This window comes from Hemitrygon akajei, chromosome 13 (genome assembly GCF_048418815.1).
Source record: "Hemitrygon akajei chromosome 13, sHemAka1.3, whole genome shotgun sequence".
Classification (NCBI taxonomy): Eukaryota; Metazoa; Chordata; class Chondrichthyes; order Myliobatiformes; family Dasyatidae; genus Hemitrygon; species Hemitrygon akajei.
In genome coordinates this window covers 70,687,242-70,711,669 of record NC_133136.1, presented here as the reverse complement: position 1 = coordinate 70,711,669, position 24,428 = coordinate 70,687,242, and the positions used below count along the sequence as shown (strand labels likewise).

The window sequence follows — 24,428 nt, the reverse complement described above, 5'->3', positions numbered from 1 at the left end:
ATGAGCCATAATTTATTAGGGAGTTTAAGGTAAAAGAATCCTTAGGAAGTAGTGATCATCCTATGATAGAATTCACCTTGCAGTTTGAGAGAGAGAAGATAAAGTTAGATATATCAGTATTACAGTTGAGTAAAGACAACTATAGAGGTATGAGTGAAGGGCTAGCCTGATTGGAAGGGGATATTAACAGGGATGGAAGATTAACAATGGCTGGAATTTCTGGGACTAAGTCAGAAGATGCAGTAATGATTCATCCCAAAGAATAAGAATTCTAAAAGGAGGATGATGCAATTGTGGGAAACAAGGGATCTCAAAGACCAAAAGAGAGTTCAAAATCTGTGGGAAGCTAGAGGAGTGTGAAGCTTTTAATAACAGAAGGCAATTAAGAAAGTAATGAGAGAAAAGATGAAATATAAAAGAAAGCTAGCCAATAACATAAAAGAGGATGCAATAAGTTTTTTTTTTCCTGATCTATAGTGAGTAAAAGAGAGGCAAGAGTGGATATTGGACCACTGGAAAATAATGCTTGGAGAGGTAGTAATGGGAGACAAGGAAATGGCAGACAAAGTTGGTATTTTTTGTCAGTCTTCACTGTGGAAGACACCAGCAACATGTCAGAAATACAAGAGTGTTTGGGGGACAGAATTGAGTGTATTTGCTAAAACTACAGAGAATATTCTTGAGAAGCTGAAAGTTTTGAAGGTAGATTAGTCTCCTGAACCAATTGGACTACACCCAAGGATTCTGAGATAAGTACTTGAAAAGATAGTGAGACTGAGATTGATAGTGAATGTTCAATAATCTTCAGAATCTTGAATGGTTCGTGGGGAGTGAAAAATCACAAATGTAATTCCACTCTTTAAGAAGGGAGGGATGCAGAAGACAGGAAATTATAGGCCATTCAGCATAGCTGCAAGATTTTAGAGTTCATCATTCAGGCTGAGGTTTTGGGCTACTTTGAGGCACACTATAAAACAGAATGAAGTTGGCATGATTTCCTAAACTCAAAATCTTGCATGACAAATCTGTTGGAATTTTTTTTTGAGGAAATAACAGGCAGAATATACAAATGAGTGTCAGTATATGTTGCTTACATGGATTTTCAGAAGGCCTGTAACAAGCTGCCACACCTGAGGCTGCTAAACAAGCTAAGAGCCCTGGTATTACAAGAAGTACAATAGAATAGCCAGAATTTTGCTGGCTTGCAGAAGGCAGAGAATAGGTACAAAGGGCTCCTTTTCTATTTGTTGCTGGTGACTACTAGTGTTCCGCAGGGTAGGTGTTGGGTCTACTATTTTCCACGTTATACTACTTTGCATGGAATTAATGGCTTTGTGGCCATGTTTGTGGATGATACAGATGGAGGGTTAGGTATTGTTGAGGAATTAGGAAGTTTGCAGAATGACTTGGATGGATTTGGAGATTAGGTAAAGCAATTGCAGATAGAATACAGTGTAGGGAAGTGTATGGTCTTGCATTTTTGCAGAAGGAATAAAGGCATACACTGTTTTCTAAATGTGGAGCAAGTTCAGAAATCAATGGTGCAAAGGAATTTGGGAGTCTTAGTGCAGAATTCCTTAAAGATTAACTGTCAGTTTGTGTTGGAGTCAAGAAGATATATGTAATGTTAGAATTCATTTTGAGGGAACACAACTAAAAGAAAAAGGATGTAATGCTGAGTGTGTATAAGACATTGGTCAGACTGCATTTGGGGTATTGTGAGTGGTTTGAACCTCGTATCTACAAAAGGATGTGAAGAAAATTCAGAGGAGATTCACAGGAATAGTTCAGGGAATGAAACAGTTAATAATGAAGAATTTACTCACTGGAGTTTAGAAGTGTGAGGAGGTATGTCAATGAAACATCCTGAATACTGAAAGGATTAGATAGAAATGGATATGAAGAGCTTGTTTCCAATAGTGTGAGCATATAGGACCAGAGGTCTTTCTCAGAGTAGAAAGACATCTTTTTAGAACAGCAATGAGGAAGCGTTTCTCTAGTCAGAGAGTGATGAATATAGTCATTGGCTATATTTAAAGTGGAGATTGTCTTGATCAGTAAGACCTTTAAAGGTTATGGGGGAAAGGCAGGAGAATGGGGTTGATATGGAAAATAAATCAGCCATGACCAAATTGTGAAGCAGACTCAATGAGCCAAAGTGACTAATTCTGCTCTGATGTAAATGGTAAGGATGAAATCAAGCAGTTTTACATAATGAAATTTTACATAATGTTTTTATTCTTCAGCAATTTTGCATCAATATCAATATTTGTTCTACTTTGTACATTTAGGAAATCAATGTTATGTGATTTGATCACGAAGTGTTAAAATGGGACTTTCTAACGTAAAGACAATCTCCTGTATTATCTTTGGTTAATTAATATCTATAAAACAATTGATTAATATCTTTAAAACAAACTAAAAGTCTAGGAGAGTAGGTTTGTTGTTTGAAGAGGGATAATGCAGACTGATATTCTTCAATTCACTTTGATCTCAGAGATGTGTGGCTTAATAGGTTAATTGACCACTCTCATGTGTCCTTAGTATGTGGATATGTAATAGAAACTTAAGGGAATTTGATAGGAATGCAGGAAGAATAGAATGCAGAGTGAGTTGATGGGCCAAATCATCAATTCTTTGTTTTAAGGAAATATGGACATGTGTTACGTCAAGCTACTGAAGCCAGAACAGTTATAATTTACTAGATAGGATGTCTGAAATGAATTTCAGACAGGAAAATTAATTTGCATTATTTTTTAAACAAAATCCCATGCTGTAGGGGATGCTCAGGCAGCACTACAGTAAATTAATCGGCAGTTGGAGACTATCTGGATCAGGTGGAAATGCCATAGATTATCAAATAAATAGATATGGGATTAAGCAACCTTCTTGCTAATATTTTTAAGAGCTCCATAAATTTAGAAACTGTGCCTGACAACTAAGGATATAGATAATAATCCTGATGTTCAAAGTTGGATTAATCAAAATATTGTAAAGCAATTTGTCTATTATGAGTCATGATGTAAATGCTGAAGAGCATTTTACAGAGAACTTTCATTGTTCATCTAAATAATTGAAAGGCATTATGGAATACTCAGCATGGATTCATTATATTTGACAAATACATTCAGAAGAATATGTATATTAGAAGCAGGAAAGGTCAGTCAGCTCTTTGTGCCTACTCCATCATTTAATAAGATCATGGATTTTTCCATTTTACTCTCAACTCTGCATTTCAGACTCCTTGTGGTAAACTTTCATGGCTCCTTCCAATTCCTTTGGTTATCAAGAATCTATCTACTTCTTAAATGTTCAAAGCATTTGCTTCCGCTCTCTTTTGAGGAATAAAATTCAAAAGACTCACAACTCTCTGATGGGAAATAAAAACAACCTAATTTTTGCTTGAAGTGGAGAACCCTTAATTTTAAGAATTTTTTTTGGGTATTCCTGTAAAAGTATACATCCTTTCCACAACCAAGCTGTTAAAACCTCTCAGGATTTCATAGATTTGATTTCATTCAAAGACTCCCTCTCTCACAAATTTCAGCTCATAGAAGCTTTGCTAGTTCAACCTATCCTCATGAAACAATTTGCTTATTTAAAATTTAGTAAATCTTCTTGACTCTCATGTAACTGTGGAGATGAGTACTATAAACCAGATGTGGTCTCAGCAGTACTCAGAATAGCTGAAAAGAAATCTTGATAACAATGTGATGGCCTCCGTTTGTCAGAGGTGTCCATGGATATTGCATTCTAGCTGTCTAGATACACAAGCCTGGGCAATACAATATGGAGAGCAAGTTGTTGCCCATGTTGCAAGCTCCACCACTCCACACATCTGATGAACCCAAAAGATCGCCACAGACCAATGGAGTTTAGTACCAGCAGCATTACAGGAGATGCCAGTCAGCATTAAACTCAATGTAGGATTGCCTCAGAGACTCTAGCCTTGGATTCCCCCCCCCCCCCCGGTTTACTCCCGCAGCCGTTCCCATGAGCGGAGAAAGCCACAAGGCAGCAGAAGTTTGTGATTAGAGTTTTCCTTCTCCTAGATGAGTTGCCAATCATGGCTGATGAGCACTCCAGCCCGAAGCAACTGGTTTTATGGAACCAATAGCCCGCAGTTGCCCCTTCTGCCAGGCATGGTACCTAAGCCGTACGTGAAGGCCAAGAGCTGGACTTGGTTGTCTGAGGCTGTTTGAGCCTCATTGGGAGCTTGTTCTCATTACCACACAGGTGATAAAACCTTAAGGAACCAACTAAGTCTGGTATACACTGCATTTTCTGGAAAGTTAAATCTGCAGACCTTACAACAAGGAAGAAATGTATCATGGTAGAATGCTAGATATTAACCCATCAAATTTCATATTGTGATCACTACATCCTAAGGGTTATTTTACCTAAGGCTTCCTAATCACCTCCAGTTCATTATAATACCCAATCCAGAATTGCTGATCCCCTAGTAGGCTCAATAACAAACTTCTCTGAAAAGCCATCTCATAGGCATTCAACAAACTCACTATCTTGAGATCCATATCCTACCTGATTTTCCCAATCAACTTGCATGTTGAAATCTCCCATGACTATCATGATATTGGCCTTTTTAACACACCTTTTCTATTTCCTGTTGTAATCTGTGGTCCACATCCCAGCTACTGTTGTGGGGCCTGTATATAACTGTCATCAGGTTCCTTTTACCCTTGCGGTGTCTTAACTCAACCCCAAAGGATTTAACATCTTTCTAATGATTTCATGCCATTTTGTACCAGCAGAGCCACACCAGCCCCTCTGCCTACCTTCCTATCCCTCCGATACAACGTGTAACCTTAAACATTCAGCTCCCAACTACAACCATCCTTCAGCCACGATTCACTGATGGCCACAACATCATACCTAATAATCTGTAATAATGCAACAAGATTATCCACCTTATTTCTTATACTCCGTACATTGAAATATAACGTTGTGAGTACTGTATTTGCTACCATTTTTGATTCTGCATCTCTAATGCACTGATACTCACCCTGCTGTCTGCAATTATATCCTATCATCTGCCTGCCCTTCCTGACAGACTGTCTGCACGCTATCTTTGCTTTTTTCACCATCTGTCCTATCCTGAGTCCCTTCACTCCAATTCTCAGCCCCTGCCAAATTAGTTTAAACCCTCCCCAACAGCTCCAACAAATCTGTCTGCGAGAATATTGGTCCCCCTGGGTTCAAGTGCAACCTGTCACTTTTGAACAGGTCATACCTCCCCCAGAAGAAATCCCATGATCCAAGAACCTGAATCCCTGCCCCCTGCACCAGCTTCTCAGCCACACATTAATTTGCCAAATCATCCTGTGTTTCCCCTCACTGCCGTGTGGAACAGGCAGCAATCCAGAAGTTACTACCTGGGAGGTCCTGCTTCTTAGCCTTCTACCTAACTTTCTAAATTTTCTTTTCAAGACCACTTTGTTTTTCTTTCCTGTCATTGGTCCATTATGTACAAAGGCATCTGGCTGCTCTTCCTTCCTCTCCAAAATGTGGACTGGATCTGAGATGTCCCTGACCCTGGCACCTGGGAGGCAACATGCTATTCAGGTGTCTCCTTCACGTCCAGAGAATCTCCTGTCTGTTCCCCTGACTACTGAGTTCCCTATCACTACTGCTCCACTCTTCTCCATATTTCCCTTCTACACCATGGACCTATCCTCAGTCCAGTAACCCAGTCTCCATGTCATTCCTCTGGGAGGTCATCCTCATCAACAGTATCCAAAACGTTATACTTATTATTGAGGGGAATGGCCACAGGGGTTCACTGCGCCAAGTGCCTATTCACATTTGTTACCCAACTACTCGCCTCCTACAACTTCAGGGTGATTACTTCCCTGTAACACTGATCGATTATCTCCTCACTCTCCTGTACAAGCCGAAGGTCATCCAGCTGCTGCTCCAGATCCCTAACATGGTCTCAAGGAGCTGCAGCAGATGTACTTTCCAGGGAGATTTTGGTCTCCCAAGACTCCAACATCCGGCATAAAGTACACACAACAGCCATTTACTGCACATTTACTACTTGGCAACTTAGTGCCTGCTACGCCACTAATATTTAGGTGGCAGTGAAGGTCCTCAATCTCTGGCTGTGTTCAGGGTTTCCTTCATCATGTCAGTACCTTCCTCTTGGTGTCTGCTAATGTCAGTCACACAAGTCCCTGGTGGAGACTCAGGAATACCATCGCTCTAAGGTGTAGAAGGATTTTTCATTGCTGTTTCCAAAGCAATTTTGTTTTACCAGTCAGGGTTGTTAGCCCTGAGCTGAACCTATGAACCTGGAGGATCAGTGGACTACTCTTAGTCTGTCCTCTAGCCTTTGACCTATTTGGCATAGATGACCCTACCAAGAGCCAAAACATAAAGCCGTGACTCGAGCTGACATAGTTGTCTGGGTCATCGAGGCATACAAGGCTCCAAACTACAAAAAGGTTGTGGTCCTTTTGGAAGGCCTACCTTAGTGCCATCAACAAAATTAGCAACTGTACCTTTGAAGATTTCATCTGTCATTAATATAAATTATATGAATTTTAGATCAATCACACTACTCATTACAAATTGGCAATTAGAAAAGTACCTGGAAATACCTGATCTTTGTTTCCCATTGACAACTAATCTCCAATCCACAACAATAAGTCATATTCAACACACCGATGCCTATTTTCTTCAACGATCTTTGACATAGCATGTCAGCAATTATGTTCAAGAAATCTTAGTTTATTGCATTCAACTCCTCTTTATCCATTGCACATATTCCCTCAAAGACCTCCAATAAATTACTGAAACATGATTTTCCTTTCATAAAACCACGTTAATTTTGCTTGATCCCCTTTAAAATAGCTTCCAACATTGTCAATGTCAAAACGTCAAACCAAAATTTAAATGTCAACTCAAAGCTTTATCAGAGGGTAACTAAAAAATCCGGATTATGTAATCGTGGGGGATTTCACAGGCCAGCTTGAACAACTATCACCAACACATCACCCGTGGAGCCAACACACTTGATCATTGTTAGACCACCATCAAGAACGTTCACCATGCCATCCTATGCCTGCACTTTGGGAAGTCTGATCACCTTACTGTATATCTACTACCAGCAGAGAGGCAGAGACTGAAGACCACAGCACCATCATTGAAGAGCAAGAAGGTATGAACAAGGGAGGTGGAGGAGCTCTTATAGGACTGCTTTGACTTGTTGAACTGGACAATACTCAGGGATTCATCTTTGAATCTGAATGAATATGCCACAGTTGCCATCGACTTCAAGAACTGTGTGGGTGAGTGTATGCCTTCAAAAACATACTGTACAGACTAAAATCCATGGATGAACAGGAGATTCATAGTCTGCTGAGGGCTAGATCTGTGGTTTTTAAGACTGGTGATCCAGATCTATACAAGAAGTCCAAGTATGACCTCTGGAAGGCTGTTTTAAGAATGAAGGAACAATTCTGATTAAAGTTAGAGATGAAATTAGATACATGTCAGCTCTGGCAGGAATTGCAGGCCATTATTTCCAACAAGGCAAAACCTAACATCATCATTGGCTGTGATACTAAACTCCTAGATGAATTCAATGCCTTTTATACACACTTTAAAAGGGAGAATAAAACTACATCTGTGTGAATCCCTACAGCATCTGGAGACCCTATAATCTCTGTCTCAGAGGCTGATGTCAGAATATCTTTTGAGAGGTGAACCCTCGCAGGAGGTCAGACCCTCACATTTGACTGCCTCAGCATATGAATATCACCCTTGTTTCTTGTTGAGCACAACTGGAATCAGTATTCTAAGATTCAAGTTGCTTGTCCATTAGTGTGGTGTGGGGATCATGCTTGATTTCACTTGAACTAGTTCATATTCTATTACTTTAACTTAGTGCTTCAGTTTTTCTTTGGCTTTGATTTTTGTTGTTTCTCATTGGCTGCACACTAATCGAGAAATTCATCCTCAGCCAGCAATACTAAATCTTCTACTTGGCAGTAATGGTGTGTTTTACACAGTTATTAACATTGACTGCATTAACATCAAATTTCAAAAACTCTGTATCCCTTCTGCCTCTGAACAGGCAGTGTAGGTGTCACAGTGGCTCAGGGATGGAGTTGGGCTAAGTCAGCAAGTTGCAGAGTAAAGATGAGTTAGGTTTTCAAAATGGCAGTAGAGAGAGGTATTTGGCTGCTTGGATGAGGGTCACAAGCTTGGATATGAGGTGACAGTCACTACCATAAAAAGGTTCCTGAGATAGAAGGCCTGAGGGACTGTTGAGGCATGAATTACTTAAAACAAGTTTAGCTGAGGTAGTGCCCAAGGACAATATCAGTACCTGTTTCTGCATAAATATAAAATTGTGGGTCATTCAGTTGCATGCATTCCATAAGTACATTGTTGTGTTGCTCGATGCTTTAGCATGTCAGATGTACTAAAGATCCAAAGACAAATCAGTGACTGTGTGACCCATGCAGCAAGTATGTCACATACCACAATCCAATTTACAGGGTGTAATCTTTTTGTTCTAGAAGGACTAACAGTCAGAGTTTCCTAATTGTTAGTCCTATTTAACAATTATAAACAAACAATTACGTTTGGATAGTAGCCATCTTCTGAAGTGTTTCTACAATTTTAAAAAAAGGTTGTATGAAGGTTAGAGAAGGAGTGCATAATGTTTCTCTTTCATATACTTATTTTTGATCACTAAAATCAATGAGCAAAAATTTTGTCTGATGTTATTGCATACATTTGACATTTCATACTTGACTTTACACAATTAAGTCTATATATGCTTAAATAGCTACATTCTAAGCAGGAAATTCTGCACTGGTATATATAAAATTCACTGACACTCTCTATTATTGGACCTGAAATCCCTGGTTGTTATGCAACCATGTAATGTCTTCAAGCCAATCCATCATTCCTTCTGTAAATTCATTTTGCCTATTTATTATTCTGTACATGCCTGGTGTTATGCACCATTGGCCGTCACATTTTGCACACTTTGGGGTTGAATTTCTGTGTGTTTCTCCTTTCACTGACTAGAATACGATTTTCAAATTTAAAAGAAAATAATGGTGCATACACTTATATAGTCTTTTTGGTTCTTTTAATCATCCAAATAATCTCCAGTATTGTTACTTTGCAGCCATATTGCACAGTTATTTTCAGTTCAGAAGTTTACAATAAAACATGCCAATTGCCCCAATTTTTGATTCACTGCTCTGTATGTTATAAAAGCATGACAAATTAGTATTCAAATCAGATTACATAAGAATATATTAGATAGTTTAGCACAAAACAAGTTTACTTGTTTGTTGTTAGGAACAATATGGTACTATTTCATTTAAGGTGTCTAAGTATCGTAGAAGCAGCTGTAGAACATTGTTAAATTACTATTTTTTATTCAAGCGCATGTGGTATTTTTATCATGCTATGCTTTAGGGTCCAGATTTGATTCCAGTTAAAGATAGAATTAATGATGTTCCTGTGTTTTTTCACTTGTACGAATACTTCACAAAAGAGAAGTAGTCTACCCCATGTACAAGAATAGGATGACTGAAGTGCAAACAGAACAAAAAAATATATTATCTGTGACCAATGCTGACATTTCCTAGAGAATGAACACACATACAATTATGACAGGAGTGTATCACATTTTGACATTGTTACTGTTGATGGTTCTGTGGAAAAAAAGTGTTTAAAACATGTGATTTTTTTATCAACAAATATATGTTTGGTAACTGTGTTGAAGAATGTTATTGGTGAGATCATAATAAAATAAAAAATATCAGAACAGCTACTTGACAGTGAATCCCTATTCGCTTACAACAATTCATGCCCACACTCACATAAAGTACACAGATATATGCAAGTTATAAATTCAAATTTTTCAGAGCACGGGACAGATCCATGCACTTGGCAACAACAGAAGACTACACACATTTTTTTTTACTGGGGGATAAACAACAACTAATGTGCATCTGGGAATTAACAAAAAAAAACAGACATTTCCAATTCTGCAATACTAGCAGTACTCCGAGACTGTTTTCAGATATCTAGACCAACCTCCTCAAACATTGCCACTCAGGACAAAACCAAAGGAAAATGCTAGAAATGCTAGCTGTTTTGGTGACATCTGTGAAAAGAGAAACAGAATAAATTATTTAGTTTGGAGACCCTTCATCAGAACTAAAAAGCAGCCAAAAGCGTGCAAAACTGTGGGGAAGGTGGGGTAGGGGCTGTCTGTGACAGAGATAGTAATCAAAAGAAGCCATAAACAATGAACTAATAGGAGTTGTTCAAGAGGGAGAATATAGACAAGAGAAACCAGGCAAAAGAATGTGGGAGATGCAAATTGCAGACTAGGAGGGCATGCTTGGCAGGGAAGGGTGCCACACTATGAACAGTAAATGCAGTGCACTAGATTGAGAGAGAAAAAAAAACATGCATGTAAACTACTGCTTCTCCTGGAAGGTCTGGCTCAGTTCCTGGATGCTGGGAACAGGTGAAAAGATAAAAGTTGATAGGTACTGTAGGAAGAGGAATTCATTGGTTGAAATAGAAGAGTCAAGAAGGGTCAGGTCAGGAATGATCCTTGTAAAATGCTGTAAAGGGAGAAGAGGGAAAAATGTGTATGAAAGTAATATCTCTGAAGGTGGCAAAAATTTGTGGAGAACAATTTGTTGAATGCAAAACTGATAACATGGGAAGTGAGGACCAGGAGAATTCTGTCCTTGGAGGAGAGAGTGTGAGAGCAGAGGCACAGAAAATGAATGAGAAGCTCTCAGGGGCTTGGTTAACCATGGCAGAGAGGATACCACAGTTCAGAAATAAAGAAGGCAATTCAGATGCACCGATATGGAAAGTCTTATCATCAGAAATATTATGGCAGAGGCAAAGGAACTGGGAGAATGCAATAAAGTAGTACAGGAGGCAAGGTGGGACAAACAGTAGTTTAGATAACCATGGGAGTCACCAGGTTTGTTAGGAGCTAGCCTATATCTTGAGATAAAGACAGAGGTATTCAGAAAAGGCAGGGTTGTGTCATTGATTGACCATGTAAAAATGCGAGGTTAGCACCTTTTGTCCATATTCTCTCTCTCTAGTGCTGCTATGCACTCATTGACCAGAAAACCTTGTTTATAGCTTCTCCCCACAGTCACCCTGGTTTCACTGTATCAAAGCCTCCCCAAAACTCCCTGCAGTATTACGAGTTTATTTTGTTCTGACAAAGGGGCTTTTTCCTCTAGTGTTAACTCTTGTTTCTCATCTCACAGATGCAGCCTGACCTGTTGAGTATTTCAAACAATTTTGTCTTTTATAGTGAATTCCCAGCATACCTATTCAAAAGTCATTATTTTTCTGATTTTTGTGCCACGCTATAGAGCCTGCTACATTCTTCAGCTCCTTCAAGGAAATCGGGGTGCTCTGGACAGAGCCGACCTTGGGTTTCCTTTATGTATTGCTGGAAAAATACAATTAACTGATGATCTAGCACTGAAAGAATAAAAATTCAAATACTGAGCAGGAAGGCTTTTCTCAGCTCCACAGCAGTTCTGTTAGTCATTGCCATCAGTAGTCTGTTCACTTTCCCGCCACTTACCATTTTTTCTCTCTGACAGTTGCAGGCAGCACACATAGATTGTAGAGGCTAGACCTAAACCACACTCTTGAGCAGACTGGGATCTCTTGCACCTGTGTCTCAATATTTAAAACCCCATTATTGTAATTATGAAAAAACAAAAAGGTATAGAGAACATACTTTCTAAAAGCACGCAAGTGAAAAGAATTCATCAAAATTAGGTATTAGAGTTAGAATCTTTGGCTTTTCCCTTTATCGGTTCAGAACAGAGTCTGTGGAGAATATGCCTTTGCATCTTTCATGGATTACAGAGAATATCTGACAGCCATAACAACTAACACGTCTCTGAGAGCCAAGTCCAGCTCCTGACCTTCACGTGTGGCTTAGCTGCTAAACCCGGCAGAACCATTTCTACTGATGGGAGAAGGGGCAAATGTGGGTTACTGGCACCTTAAAATGCTGACTGGCAACTCCTGTAATGTTACCGGCGCCAAACTGTGTCAGTCTCTGCCCATCTTTTGGATTCATCAGCTTTTGTGGAGAGGGGCAGCCTGCTACATAGGTAACAGCTTGCTTTCCATATTGTACTGCGCTGGCTTGTATACTGGCTTGCATATCATCTGGGTTTCAACATTCATGGTTGCCGCCAACCAATGGAAGGCCTCAAATAAATAACAACCAAATTTTACTCAGAGTCATTACAAAGAAACAACATCACCTTGCATGATAATAGTACAAGAAAAGATTGCAAGCCTGTGTTGGACAAGTATATTTGATTTTTCACAAAATAATCTATACTTGACCTTTTTAACAGTGGGAATCTAAAACTTTTAGTTTCCATATATTTTCAAATTTTCATGTATACATGCTAGAAGTCTTACAATCACATTTTAAGATTACCACAATAATTCAAACCACCTAACTCAGCTAGAAAATTACAATATTTTGGATGCAAATACGTTTCAAGTTCCATTTGGATTATTGTGCTGCTCTGTGTTTGAAGTGCAGGCAATATGTATTCATTTGTTTGACAAAGAAAGTGTAAAATGTGGGCAGAAATTGCTTTTGAATTTTTATGCAAAAATAAATGCATTTTGGTATTAGGTCCTAAGAGTACAGAATAACTCTGCCTGATAAAAATGTAATTTGTTCTCCTCTGGGTCTAGAGAAACTTAAAAGAGTGAGAGATGACTAAAGCACTTCTGATCCTGTGGACTTTCCACAGGGTTTCCACCTTTGGGAAAAATTAAAACTGGGCATATGGATGAACAATAAGAGACTGCCCATTTAAGACACAGAGATTGTTTTTTTTTCTCGCAGAGTCAAATGTCTTTGGACCTCTCTTCAATAAAGGGTAGAGGCTTCAGAATCTTTGAATACATTTCTGGCGGAGGTAGTTAGATTTTTGATAAACCAGAGGGCAAAAGTTTAAAGGGCATAGATTGGACTGAGGACGAGGTTATAAACAGATAAAATGTGATCTTATTGAATGGTGGAGTAGATTTGAGGTACTGTATGATTATTCCTATTCCTATTCTTGATTTCTATGTGAATATATTTGTATTTCTCATTATTGTTCCCATAGAAGTCCAAACATTTATTTTTCTGTGATACAAATAATACTTCCTTCTGAAGTAGGCAAAGCAATTCTAATTCAAATAAGCATACGACTAATTTTGAGTTGTGGGTTTGGGATTGGTTGTTGGGGTGGGGGAATGTGCTGGTGAATCACATTAAATGTGCCATAAAATTCAGCAGGTGACGAAATTGGTTTTAATATGATCACATAAAATGCTGAAGGAACCCAGCAGGCCAGGCAGCATCTGTGGAAAAAGGTACAGTTGACATTTCGGGCTGAGTCCCTTTGGCAGGATTGGAGAAAAAAAAGATGAGGAGTAGTTTTAAAAAGTGGGGGGAGGAGAGAAAGAAACACAAGGTGATAGGCAAAACCAGAAGGGGGAGGGATGAAATAAGGAGCTGGGAAGTTGATTGGTGAAAGAGATACAAGACTACAGAAGGGGGAGGCTGCTATGAGAAGACAGAAGGCCGTGGAAGAAAGAAAAGGGGGCAGGGTACTAGAGGGAGGCAATAGGTAGGCAAAGCGATAAGGTGAGAGAGGGAAAAGGGGGATGGGGAACAGTGAATGGGAGGTGGGGAAGCATTACTGGATGATCAAGAAGTCAATGTTCATGCATCAGGTTGGAGGCTACCCAGACAGACCATAAGGTGTAGTTCCTCCAACAGTAGAGGAGGCCATGGATTGACAAATTGGGATGTGAAAGGGAAGTTAATTCCACTTCATGTGGCAGACAGAGCGTAGATGCTCGGCAAAGTGGTCTCCCAATCAACATTGAGTCCCTCCAATATACAGGAGGACACACCGGGAGCACTGGACATAGTGATATAGTGACTCCAGTAGCCTCACAGGTGAAGTGTCTCCTCACCTGGAAGGACTGTTTGGGGCCCTGAATGATGGTGAGGGAGGAGGTGTAGGGGCAGGTGAAGCACTTGTTCCGCTTGCAAGCATAAGTGCCAGGAGGGAGATCAGTGGGGAGGGACGAATAGACAGGGGAGTTTTGTAGGGATCCAGCACCAGAGAGTTCCAAGCTAAAACATTGTGCCAATAAAGACTGAAGAACTGTCAGGAATATTACCAACGTGTGTGAAAACCTTGACTGTTTCCCTGCATGTTTCCGTGAATGACTTTAGTCATGGAGGTTGTGCTGTAAACAAACTTTGCTAACTTTTGATGAGAAGTTCTAAGCTTATACCTTAGCACAGATGAGGACCGACAAAGAAGGATCACCTTTCACAGAAATGGTAATAGTTTCTCAAACCTGGATTGAGATTGCTGCCAAATGGTTAATGGTCACAAATTGCTGATGTCAGATTGCTGTTCCAAAGCACTAGTGCTGCAACAAAAATTGCAAACACTAAAACATAATGCATGACAACCACATCAACATTGATAATAATGAGACAATAAACTGCTGCTGTAGTTTGCAATTTTGGCTTCTTTCATGTGCAGCATGCCACTGACTGTACAAAATTTATGGCAGTCAAAGGTCCATCCAGGTCACATACCACTGATTTTGAATGTAGGGTCTATAGTCCAACAGAGTGCAACTTGCGTCCAGTCAAGGGGTATTCTTTCTACATTTATGTGCATGATACCCAGACATTTGAATCATATTTTCAACTTGTGGCAGATTTGTATAGATCTCTTCATATTTCAAAGCAAACTTATTAGCTGCTTACTTGGAAAAAGGGAGTGATAAATATTCATAACTTTTAAACAATCTCTTTGGCACAGAAAATGAACCTTTGCAAGTGTGAATAATTTACTTCAGTTTTTTTTAAATTTACTACAGTTATTTTATTAATACAAAGTAAGATTTGATCAGCCTGTTCTATTTATCATTCTCTCTCTTACTCCCAACTTTACTTTCCCGTATAATTTACAATTCTGTCCATAATTTGACATTGAGCCAATTGTGCTAACTGGTTTAAAAACTGTCAGTAGGACATGGCTGACCGATTTCCTCCTGATTCTCTTACTTAGGCCCTGATGTTCTTAGTGAAGTTGTTAGGGCACCGAGAACATCAGTGAATTAATGCAGAGTATGCAGTTCACGATGTTAAATCTGATCTCTTGTCAGTGTTGCCATTTCGGCATTCAGTGGTCCAACTAATCTCCTCTCTTATCCCTGCCAGACTGGAAACCTGTTCAGTGGAAGGAATGGGTACCTACCTTTGAAATTTATAATGTAGCTGTTAATGTTTTCTATGTATGAAGTTTCTTCTGTAACTGTTACTAGGAGCAAAAGCTGGGCTGGTGGATAAGTAGCAATTGCATTTAAGACTTCTGTGTATATCAGTGGGTACAAGCAGGGGTAATTTCCATTGCAGTAGAACATGGTGAGCTGAATGAGCTTGGGACATTAAAAGCAGGGCAAGTTGTTAGAAGCAAAATAAGAGCAGGAAGAGAAAGCCTATCAGTGAGAAAGTTGAGCAGCCTACAGCTTTCAGGTAGCAATTCTCTGACATGGACATCAGTGAGCAGCAGCACGTGAAATGTCTTCACTCATAATGACATGCTGTTAAAATCTGCTGCAGTCTCAACTGCAGCTTCAAGTAGGATAATAACCTTGTTGCCTGTGGTTGTCAAGGTGACTGTCTATTATGCATTTAGTTCATTCTTGGCTAGAGCTGGAGATAATTGCAACATCCCACAGTTTACCTTGTGAAGGAGGTCACTGATGCTCTGGTCTCAAAGAGAGCTGACTGCATCTCATGCTCTCTTACTAGAGACCAGAGAGAGAAAGAAAGAGAGAGAGAGAGAGAATGTAGTGTCACTTGGATTTCAAATTTCACTTGGATCATTGATTGCACTGATGTTGCTTGGCAGTGTAACATGTTAGCTCTGCCACAATTGATTTTGCTTTCTCAACATGTAGTTGGCTTGTGACCATGGGCTGTGAATTATAAGCAACACAAACTAAACTCAGCAGGTCAGGCAGCATCAGTGGAAACAAATAAACAGCTGATCTTCTGTGCTGAGACCCTTCTTCAGGATGCTTCTATAGATGTTGCCTGACCTGCTGAGTTCCTCCAGCATTTTGCATGCCTTGCTTTGGATTTTCAGCATCTGCAGACTTTCTCATGTTTATGATTGGCTGTGAATTTTGTTGGTGAATTCCCTGCCTCTAACTACACAGATGTAAAGGTGCATTCATTCTCCATTGATTCAATTTTTACAGCTGTTTTTAAGTTTCTTCAGCAGACAGAAGTCTAGTTACTTAGTGACAGCTATGATTTGGCTGATAATGCCTCTGTGCAGCCATGCTTACAGAGAAAGTTATACTCTAACACAAAATGCAATAGAACCAAGCATTTGCATATTATGTTGTTGCTTCTTCCCTCTGGATCAGCCTAGAAAAGGATTATGGTGTTCAGTAGAGATGGTGTGAAATTCCTAAAGACAACTTTATGCTACACAATCTCACTGTAAAGGGGGATCCCTGCATGCCAGTAGCTTAACAATAGGTATTTAGGAACAGAATCAATAAAACTGAGGTTAATGTTGATAGGTTTAATTTGTTTCCAGGTATAATTGTTATTTCTCAATGTGGATTGGCCAATAAAGATGTATGTCATAAACACAAGAGGTTCTGCAGATGCTTGAAATCCAGAATGCTGAAGGAACTTGAGCCTCCACTGCACCCTGAGAGTGGCAGTAGGGGAGGCCATGGTCTGACATGTCAGGATGCAAATGGGAAATTAAATTAAAATGGGTGGTCACCAGGAAAGTCTGCCTTTTGTGATGCTCAAATAAGCAGTCCCTTGCTCAATATTGGCTCTCAATGAAGTAGAGGAGACCACACTAGGAACACATTAGGTGACCCCAAAGGACTTACAAATTAAATGTTGGCTCACCTGGAAGAATTTATTGGGAATGCAAATGGTGATGAGAGAAGAGGTGTAGGAACAAGTGTAGTACTAGTCCCACTTGCAGTGGTAAGTGCCAGGAGGGAGATCAATTAGTTTGTTCATTTCAGTGCTTAGAAACAATTTTAAACAAGACATCTCATTATAATTCTATTAACACCAGGTCGCAGTATGTTTCAGTTTCAAATTTGCTGAAGAAATCTGAAATATTAAAATCTTTAAAAATCAGTCAGAAAAATGGAAGTAACTGAAAGAAAATATTTGGATAATATAATGAAGTCTTTCAAGACCCAGCTTTGAATTCAAATCCTATCTACATCTTCTTTAGTCTCACTTTTTGGTTCTTAACACATTAATTTCTAATATTGCCTTGGTTTTGTCACTTTGACTCTCCACCTTTCCATCTTATAACCTTATTACAGGTTTTCTATTTTGTTATTTTCTTCCATGCTTAAAATCTATGCCATTGAACTTTTATGTTATTAAAGAATATTGTTGATCTGAAACATTAACTGTGCATAAACTGAAGTATTTTTTGCATATCTGTGTGGATGCTCCATTATGACGCATCCTTAGCCTCTGCTCTAACCCCTGTACAATGATGACTGCATGGCATATTCTGCTCTCACTCCGTCTACAACTTCGCAGATGATATCACCTTAGTGGACTGTATCTCAAATTATGATAACAAATTTTCCCTCAGTATCAGCAAAACAAAAGAGTTGGTCATTGACTTCAGGAAGAGGGCAGTCCATATGCTTCTGTCGACATCAAAGGTATTGAAGTTGAGAGCGTTGAGAGCTTCAAGTTCCTAGGAGTGAAATTCACCAATAGCATGTCCTTGCCTAACCACCATGTCCTAGGAAGCTCACTAATATCTCTGCTTCCTTAGGAGGCTAAAGAAATGTGACATGTCCTCATTGACCCTTACTATTTTTTGTCAATCCACCATTGAAAAAATGTTGAATTTCCCCATGGGGATGAATAAAGTATCTATCTATCTGTCTATCTATCTATCTATCTATCTATCTATCTATCTATCTATCTATCTAGAGAACATCCTATACAATGCAAAACAGTTTGCTATGGCATCTGCTTTGCACGTGATGGCAAGCGATTGCACAGAATGATGGACACACCTCAGTGCATCATGGACAAACAGCCTTTCCTCCATGGGCTTTGTCTATACTTCTCGCAGGCTCCATAAAGCAGCCAGCATAATCAAAGACCCCACCTCTCCCAAACATGCTCCCTTCTCCCCTCTTCCTTTAGGCAGAAGATAGAAAAGCTGAAAGCACATTTCACCATGCTTCAGGACAAATTGTACCTTTCTACCCCATTGTTATAAGACTACTGAGTGTTTCCCTTGTATGATCAAAAGGACTCTTGTATTGCAATCTATGTTGTTATGATCTTGCACCTTATTATTTAGCTGCACTGCACTTTCTCTGTATCTTTTAAACATTATTCTGCTTTGTTATTGGTTTATGTTACTCTACTTCAATGCAATGCCGGCCGGTAGAGTAGAGGCATCCACACTGGACTTCAAATCCAGGTTCTGGGTTCAAATCTGGCCAGCTCCTTGCATGCTTTCCATATGTGCTGAATTGAGTGTCGAGCTGGCAATTCAATCTTGTAAAAAAAAAACAGACAAAAAGCTAAAGAAATTGCAAAGTTAGCACCTAATACACCACAAGGCATAGAGAGAAACAACAATTTCAATCCAGAGCACAATGATTTGATCTGTATGAGCGGTATGCAAGCAAATGTTTTCACTGTATCTCTATACATGTGACAATAATAACCCAATTCCAATTCCATATAGCTGTTTGATTTGAATATAAAGTGATTGGGCATAAAATTCACATTTGGTTGTTTATCACTGGAACCAAAATTAAGAGGCAATTATTGTATTGTGCCTGGATTCTACACTATAAACTTATTTCTACACCGGTTTCCAAAGCTTAACATTAAATGGTTCAGTCGATGAAATAGAAAATAAACATTTCTATAATTTTATGCTGCATTATTTTGCCCCCTTCATCTAGGTGGATTTTAAGTCCTTGCAACATCTGCTGTGATTTTTTTTCCAATTTGCCAAGATGATTCCTATTCATTTGCAATAATTTACTTGTCACCAATCTCTGAAGATGTTTATTTAAAGTATTTTATGAACATTCAGATCTTCAGGAATAGGCAAATTACAATTTTATGAGTTAGTCTCAGATGGGTCATTTATTAGTGTGAGACACATATTTGATTCAAATGACTGAGCATGAAAGAACTGACAGAAATAGAAGGCATTGTTCTCAGAGAGAAACCTTTTGTTCTTCTTTTCAGATATCTGATCGTTTGGATGGGAGAATAATACAAATCATTCTTACTATTCTTTTACTTGTTTTTAATGTGTTTTACAAATTGGATGGTGCAGTGGGCAGGACTTATTTTGTTTGTAAGTCAGATAGATAGCAGTTTACATAGGTAGTGTTGTATTAAGCGCAGATATATAGCAAGCGTTTGCAATACAGGTGGCACTGTTGGTACAATTATAAAACAGGCATATGTGACTGTTGGCAAAGTTGGCATGAGTGGCACAAATGAGAACTTTGGAACAGATGGCAAATTTGGCAGGTTTGACAAAGTAGGCCTGGCTGGGAAGATTTTTACAGATGGTATAATTGGCATTGCAAGGATGAAATAGTACACATGACACATAGGCTCACAGAAGTATCAAACCTCCAAAACATAGTTGCAATAATTGCCATGTATTTTCATCTATATTTATTTGGGGTGGTGCTATCGTTAGCTTCCCATTTTTTGCATTCTACTTATATTTGCACAGGGAGGTGAATTTACACAGGGATCTTTGCATTCTTCACCATAAACCTCAAGGATAAATCAATACTTATGTATATTTTATGGTATTTACTGAGGTTTCAGTGCATTTCTGTTTTTATTACAATGGCTAGATTACATCAGGGGTCCCCAAACTGGGGTCCATAGACCCATTGCTTAATGTTATTGATCCATGACATAAAAAAGGTCAAGAATCCCTGGATTAGACCATAAGATATACTAGGAGTAGGATTAGGACATTCAACCTGTCAAATCTGCCTCACATTCCTTTCTACCCCATCATACTGCCTTCTTCTCATAACATTTGATACACTTACTAATCAAGAACCTATCAACCTCTCTTTTAAGTATACCCAATGACATCGCCTCCAATTGTCTGCGGTAATGAATTCCAGATTCATAAAGAAATCCCTCCTCATATCTGTTCTGAAGGGATGTTCTTCCATTCCAAGGTTGTGCCCTCTGGTCCTAGACTGTTCCACTATTGAAAACATCTTCTCCAAGTCTACTCTATCTAGGCCTTTCAACATCCTGTAGGCTTCAATGAGACGGGGCATGCAATAGGATTTCACCCCATTAACAGACTTTAAGTCCATTCCAGTCTAAAACCTGCTCAAAAAGATCTCTGTTACAAATTCCAATAGATCTGTTGAATCAAGTATGGGCTAAAGGCACCATCAAGTTTGAGTACAGGTGATGAGATGTAAAATACAGTTTAGTCATGGGTTTTAAAGGCTTTACAATGTCAAGGGAAGAGGAAAAAGTAGGTGCAGATAAAGAATTGTATAGCCAGGACTACAATAGACAATAGATAATAGGTGCAGGAGTAGGCCATTCGGCCCTTCTAGCCAGCACCGCCATTCACTGTGATCATGGCTGATCATACACAATCAGTACCCCATTCCTGCCCTCTCCCCATATCCCTTGACCACACTATCTATAAGAGCTCTATCTAACTCTCCCTTGAATGCATCCAGAGACTTGGCCTCCACTGCCTTCTGGGGCAGAGCATTCCACATATCCATCACTCTCTGGGTGAAAAAGTTTTTCCGCATCTCAGTTCTAAATGGCCTACCCCTTATTCTTAAACTGTGGCCTCTAGTTCTGGACTCACCCATCAGTGGGAACATGCTTCCTGCCTCCAGTGTGTCCAATCCCTTAATAATCTTATATATCTCATTCAGATCCCCTTCTAAATTCCAGTGCATACAAGCCCAGTTGCTCCAGTCTTTCAACATATGACAGTCCCGCCATTCCGGGAATTAACCTTGTGAACCTACGCTGCACACCCTCAATAGCAAGAATGTCCTTCCTCAAATTTGGAGATCAAAACTGCACACAATACTCCAGGTGGGGTCTCACCAGGGCCCTGTACAGCTGCAGAAGGACCTCTTTACTCCTATACTCAATTCCTCTTGTTATAAAGGCCAGCATGCCATTAGCTTTCTTCACTGCCTGCTGTACCTGCATGCTTGCTTTCATTGACTGATGTACAAGAACACCTCGATCTCATTGTACTTCCCCTTTTCCTAACTTGACTCCATTTAGATAGTAATCTGCCTTCCTGTGCTTGCCACCAAAGTGCATAACCTCACATTTATCCACATTAAACTGCATCTGCAATACATTTGCCCACTCACCCAACCTGTCCAAATCACCCTGCATTCTCATAACATCCTCCTGACATTTCACACTGCCACCCAGCTTTGTGTCATCAGCAAATTTGCTAATGTTACTTTTATTCCCTTCATCTAAATCATTAATGTATATTGTAAACAGCTGCGGTCCCAGCACCGAACCTTGTGGTACCCCACTGGTCACAGCCTGCCATTCCGAAAGGGACCCGTTAATCGCTACTCTTTGTTTCCTGTCAGCCAGCCAATTTTCAATCCATGTCAGTACTCTGCCCCCAATACCATGTTCCCTAATTTTGCCCACTAATCTCCTATGTGGGACTTTATCAAAAGCTTTCTGGAAGTCCAGGTACACTACATCCACTGGCGGCCCCTTGTCCATTTTCATAGTTACATCCTCAAAAAACTCCAGAAGATTAGTCAATCATGATTTTCCCTTCATAAATCCATGCTGACTCAGACTGTTCTTTCTACTGCTATCCAAATGTGTCGTAATTTCATCTTTTATAATTGACTCCAGCATCTTTCCCACCACTGACGTCAGGCTAACCGATCTATAACTCCCTGTTTTCTCTCTCCCTCCTTTCTTGAAAAGTGGGACAACATTAGCCACCCTCCAGTCAGCAGGAACTGTTCCTAAATCTATAGAACATTGGAAAATGATTACCAATGCATCCACAATTTCTAGAGCCACCTCTTTAAGTACCCTGGGATGCAGACCATCAGGTCCCGGGGACTTATCAGCCTTCAGACTCAACAGTCTATCCAACACCGTTTCTTGCCTAATATAAATTTCCTTCAGTTCATCCTTTACCCTAGTTCCTTTGACCACTATTACATCTGACTACAATATTGAACAAATAACATCAGCAGATTTGACACATTGTAAGTGAATTGTGTATAAATTTTCCAACTTGTTTCAAAATAAAATTTCTACTCAATTGATAAGGCAAGTTAAAATATTTGAGTTTCATCCTCAAAAAGAACCAATACATGTTACCAAAGTTTGATGATTTTAACCTCTGGCATTTACAAGGAAAATTGAGCATTGTAGATAGTGTGTGGCTGACCACCAAAGCTGCTCTTTGTCTGCCATTGTAGACATTTTGAAATCAGTCCGAATGGGTTATCTGAGAATTAAGTGAGTTCTATTTGGTTAGACTGGCAAATATTACATGAGATAAATTCTATAGCCACAAGATGTATTGTTGTGAGGATGTCTTCAAAGTAAACAATAATAGATGAGAGACTGGTAAAAATTAATGCAGTAACATGCAAAAATGCTAGCAAAATCTACTGTGGCAAGTTATGGCTAGCTACATTAGTAACGTCTGGCGTACCCAAGAATTTTTCACATTGACACAGTGACATTTGCTGCTGGACTATAAGCTGAAATGTTCATTCAGTATTACAACAAGTTACCATTGTATTCTCTGTGCTTCATATAACACAATTGTTGCTTTGCGAATTTAATGATATAAATACAACTATGACACTTATAGTCATGTTTCTTCTAGCCCTTTCGTCGAGTGACTTTCTCTGTGGTGAGTCAACCTCAGGATCCACATCAAGGGTCCCTACAGAGCTGTTACGACAGCGGCTTAGAGGAATCGGAAACTCCTAGCAGCAAGAGTTCATCGGGACCAAGACTAGGTTCACTCCCACTTCCAGAAGACAACTATGAGAGGACCACACCTGATGGAAGCGTTGGTGAGGCAGAGCATATGGAAAATGGTAAGGTTGTAAAAACACTCCTGTTTTCTTCAAACCATTAATTATATTGATTTTGATGCTGGAATAAAGGATTTACAGAAGATAACTTTGCAATACCAAATTCAAAGCACGGAAAACATTATTCTGCTTTTTTTTTAAATAGTCCTCAGTGAATGCAAAGAAATATTATTCCATTCACATTAAGATTGTAAACCTTATTCAAATTTCCAGGAGAGTACATTATGGTACTTGTTTATTTTAAGTGGACTTGATTAAAGGGCTTTTTATCATCTTCCCCTGAATCATCTACACATGCTTTTAATGGGACTGGAAACAATTTTATTTTAATTGTATTTGTCAAGCCATTGAACCTATTTTGTTTGCTCCCTTTTCTTTCCTGTTGTAGAATGTTTCAATGGACACAGGTTGTCCGCGGCTACATTATTCACATAGTCTTTATTCATGTGTGCCTTTGGAAGGTTACAGGTCGCTATCTAATGGGCTAATGGGCTGCGCTGCTGGGTGCCTCAATACCTCACTCATGGCAATTGATGATTGCCCCATTGCAGATTATTTCTTCGAGACAAATAGAATACTGGATACCTCTGAGGCTGATATGGTCATAGTGTTAAGGAGAGGTTATGAACAGTGAACAATGCAATGATGTTTTATTCATCGCTTTAATTTTAGTATGTCTTTAGAATTTTCCCTTTAACTTTTATTGTTCTTCAAATTGCAGTTTAAGTTGAATTATTAAATAAATATATGACATTCATTCATTATCAGATTAAAAATAATTTTTGCATTCACGATTGACCTATGTGCAAGAACTAGCTGCGAATACTACAGACAAAGTACCCGGGGATTCTGGAAGATGGATGACTCATGCTGCATTAACACTGGAAGGTCATTTATTTCACTTTCATGAAATAATCTTCCTGGTGAAATTAAGTTAAGGCACTGTTTAGCCAACAGGATATTTTTTGCTGTGTAAGAGAGCTGATCTAAGTAATCGTTCATGTCCTTGCTCAAAGATATATTGACTTGGAAGAAAGTTATATTGGCCAGTATGTCAGGATACAAGCTTCGCTGTGAGACAAGCTGCATATGTCAGCAGTTATAGAACCTGTGTGGTTAGAACTTGCATTAAGGCAGCATTAGGATTAATTACATGG

General features: G+C 39.3%; 1 protein-coding gene across 2 annotated transcripts in view; it reads left to right on the top strand.

The window, feature by feature from the left end:
- The window catches only part of pcdh7b (protocadherin 7b), a 398,237-nt gene that overhangs the window by 157,615 nt on the left and 216,194 nt on the right, over positions 1 to 24,428 (top strand). The window contains exon 2 of one of the 2 annotated variants that reach the window (XM_073064863.1): positions 23,058 to 23,274. The exons of the other annotated variant lie outside the window; for it this stretch is intronic. Coding sequence (XP_072920964.1) covers positions 23,058 to 23,274 — 217 coding nt within the window. The remainder of the gene's footprint in view (positions 1 to 23,057; positions 23,275 to 24,428) is intronic. 2 annotated transcript variants of the gene reach the window in all.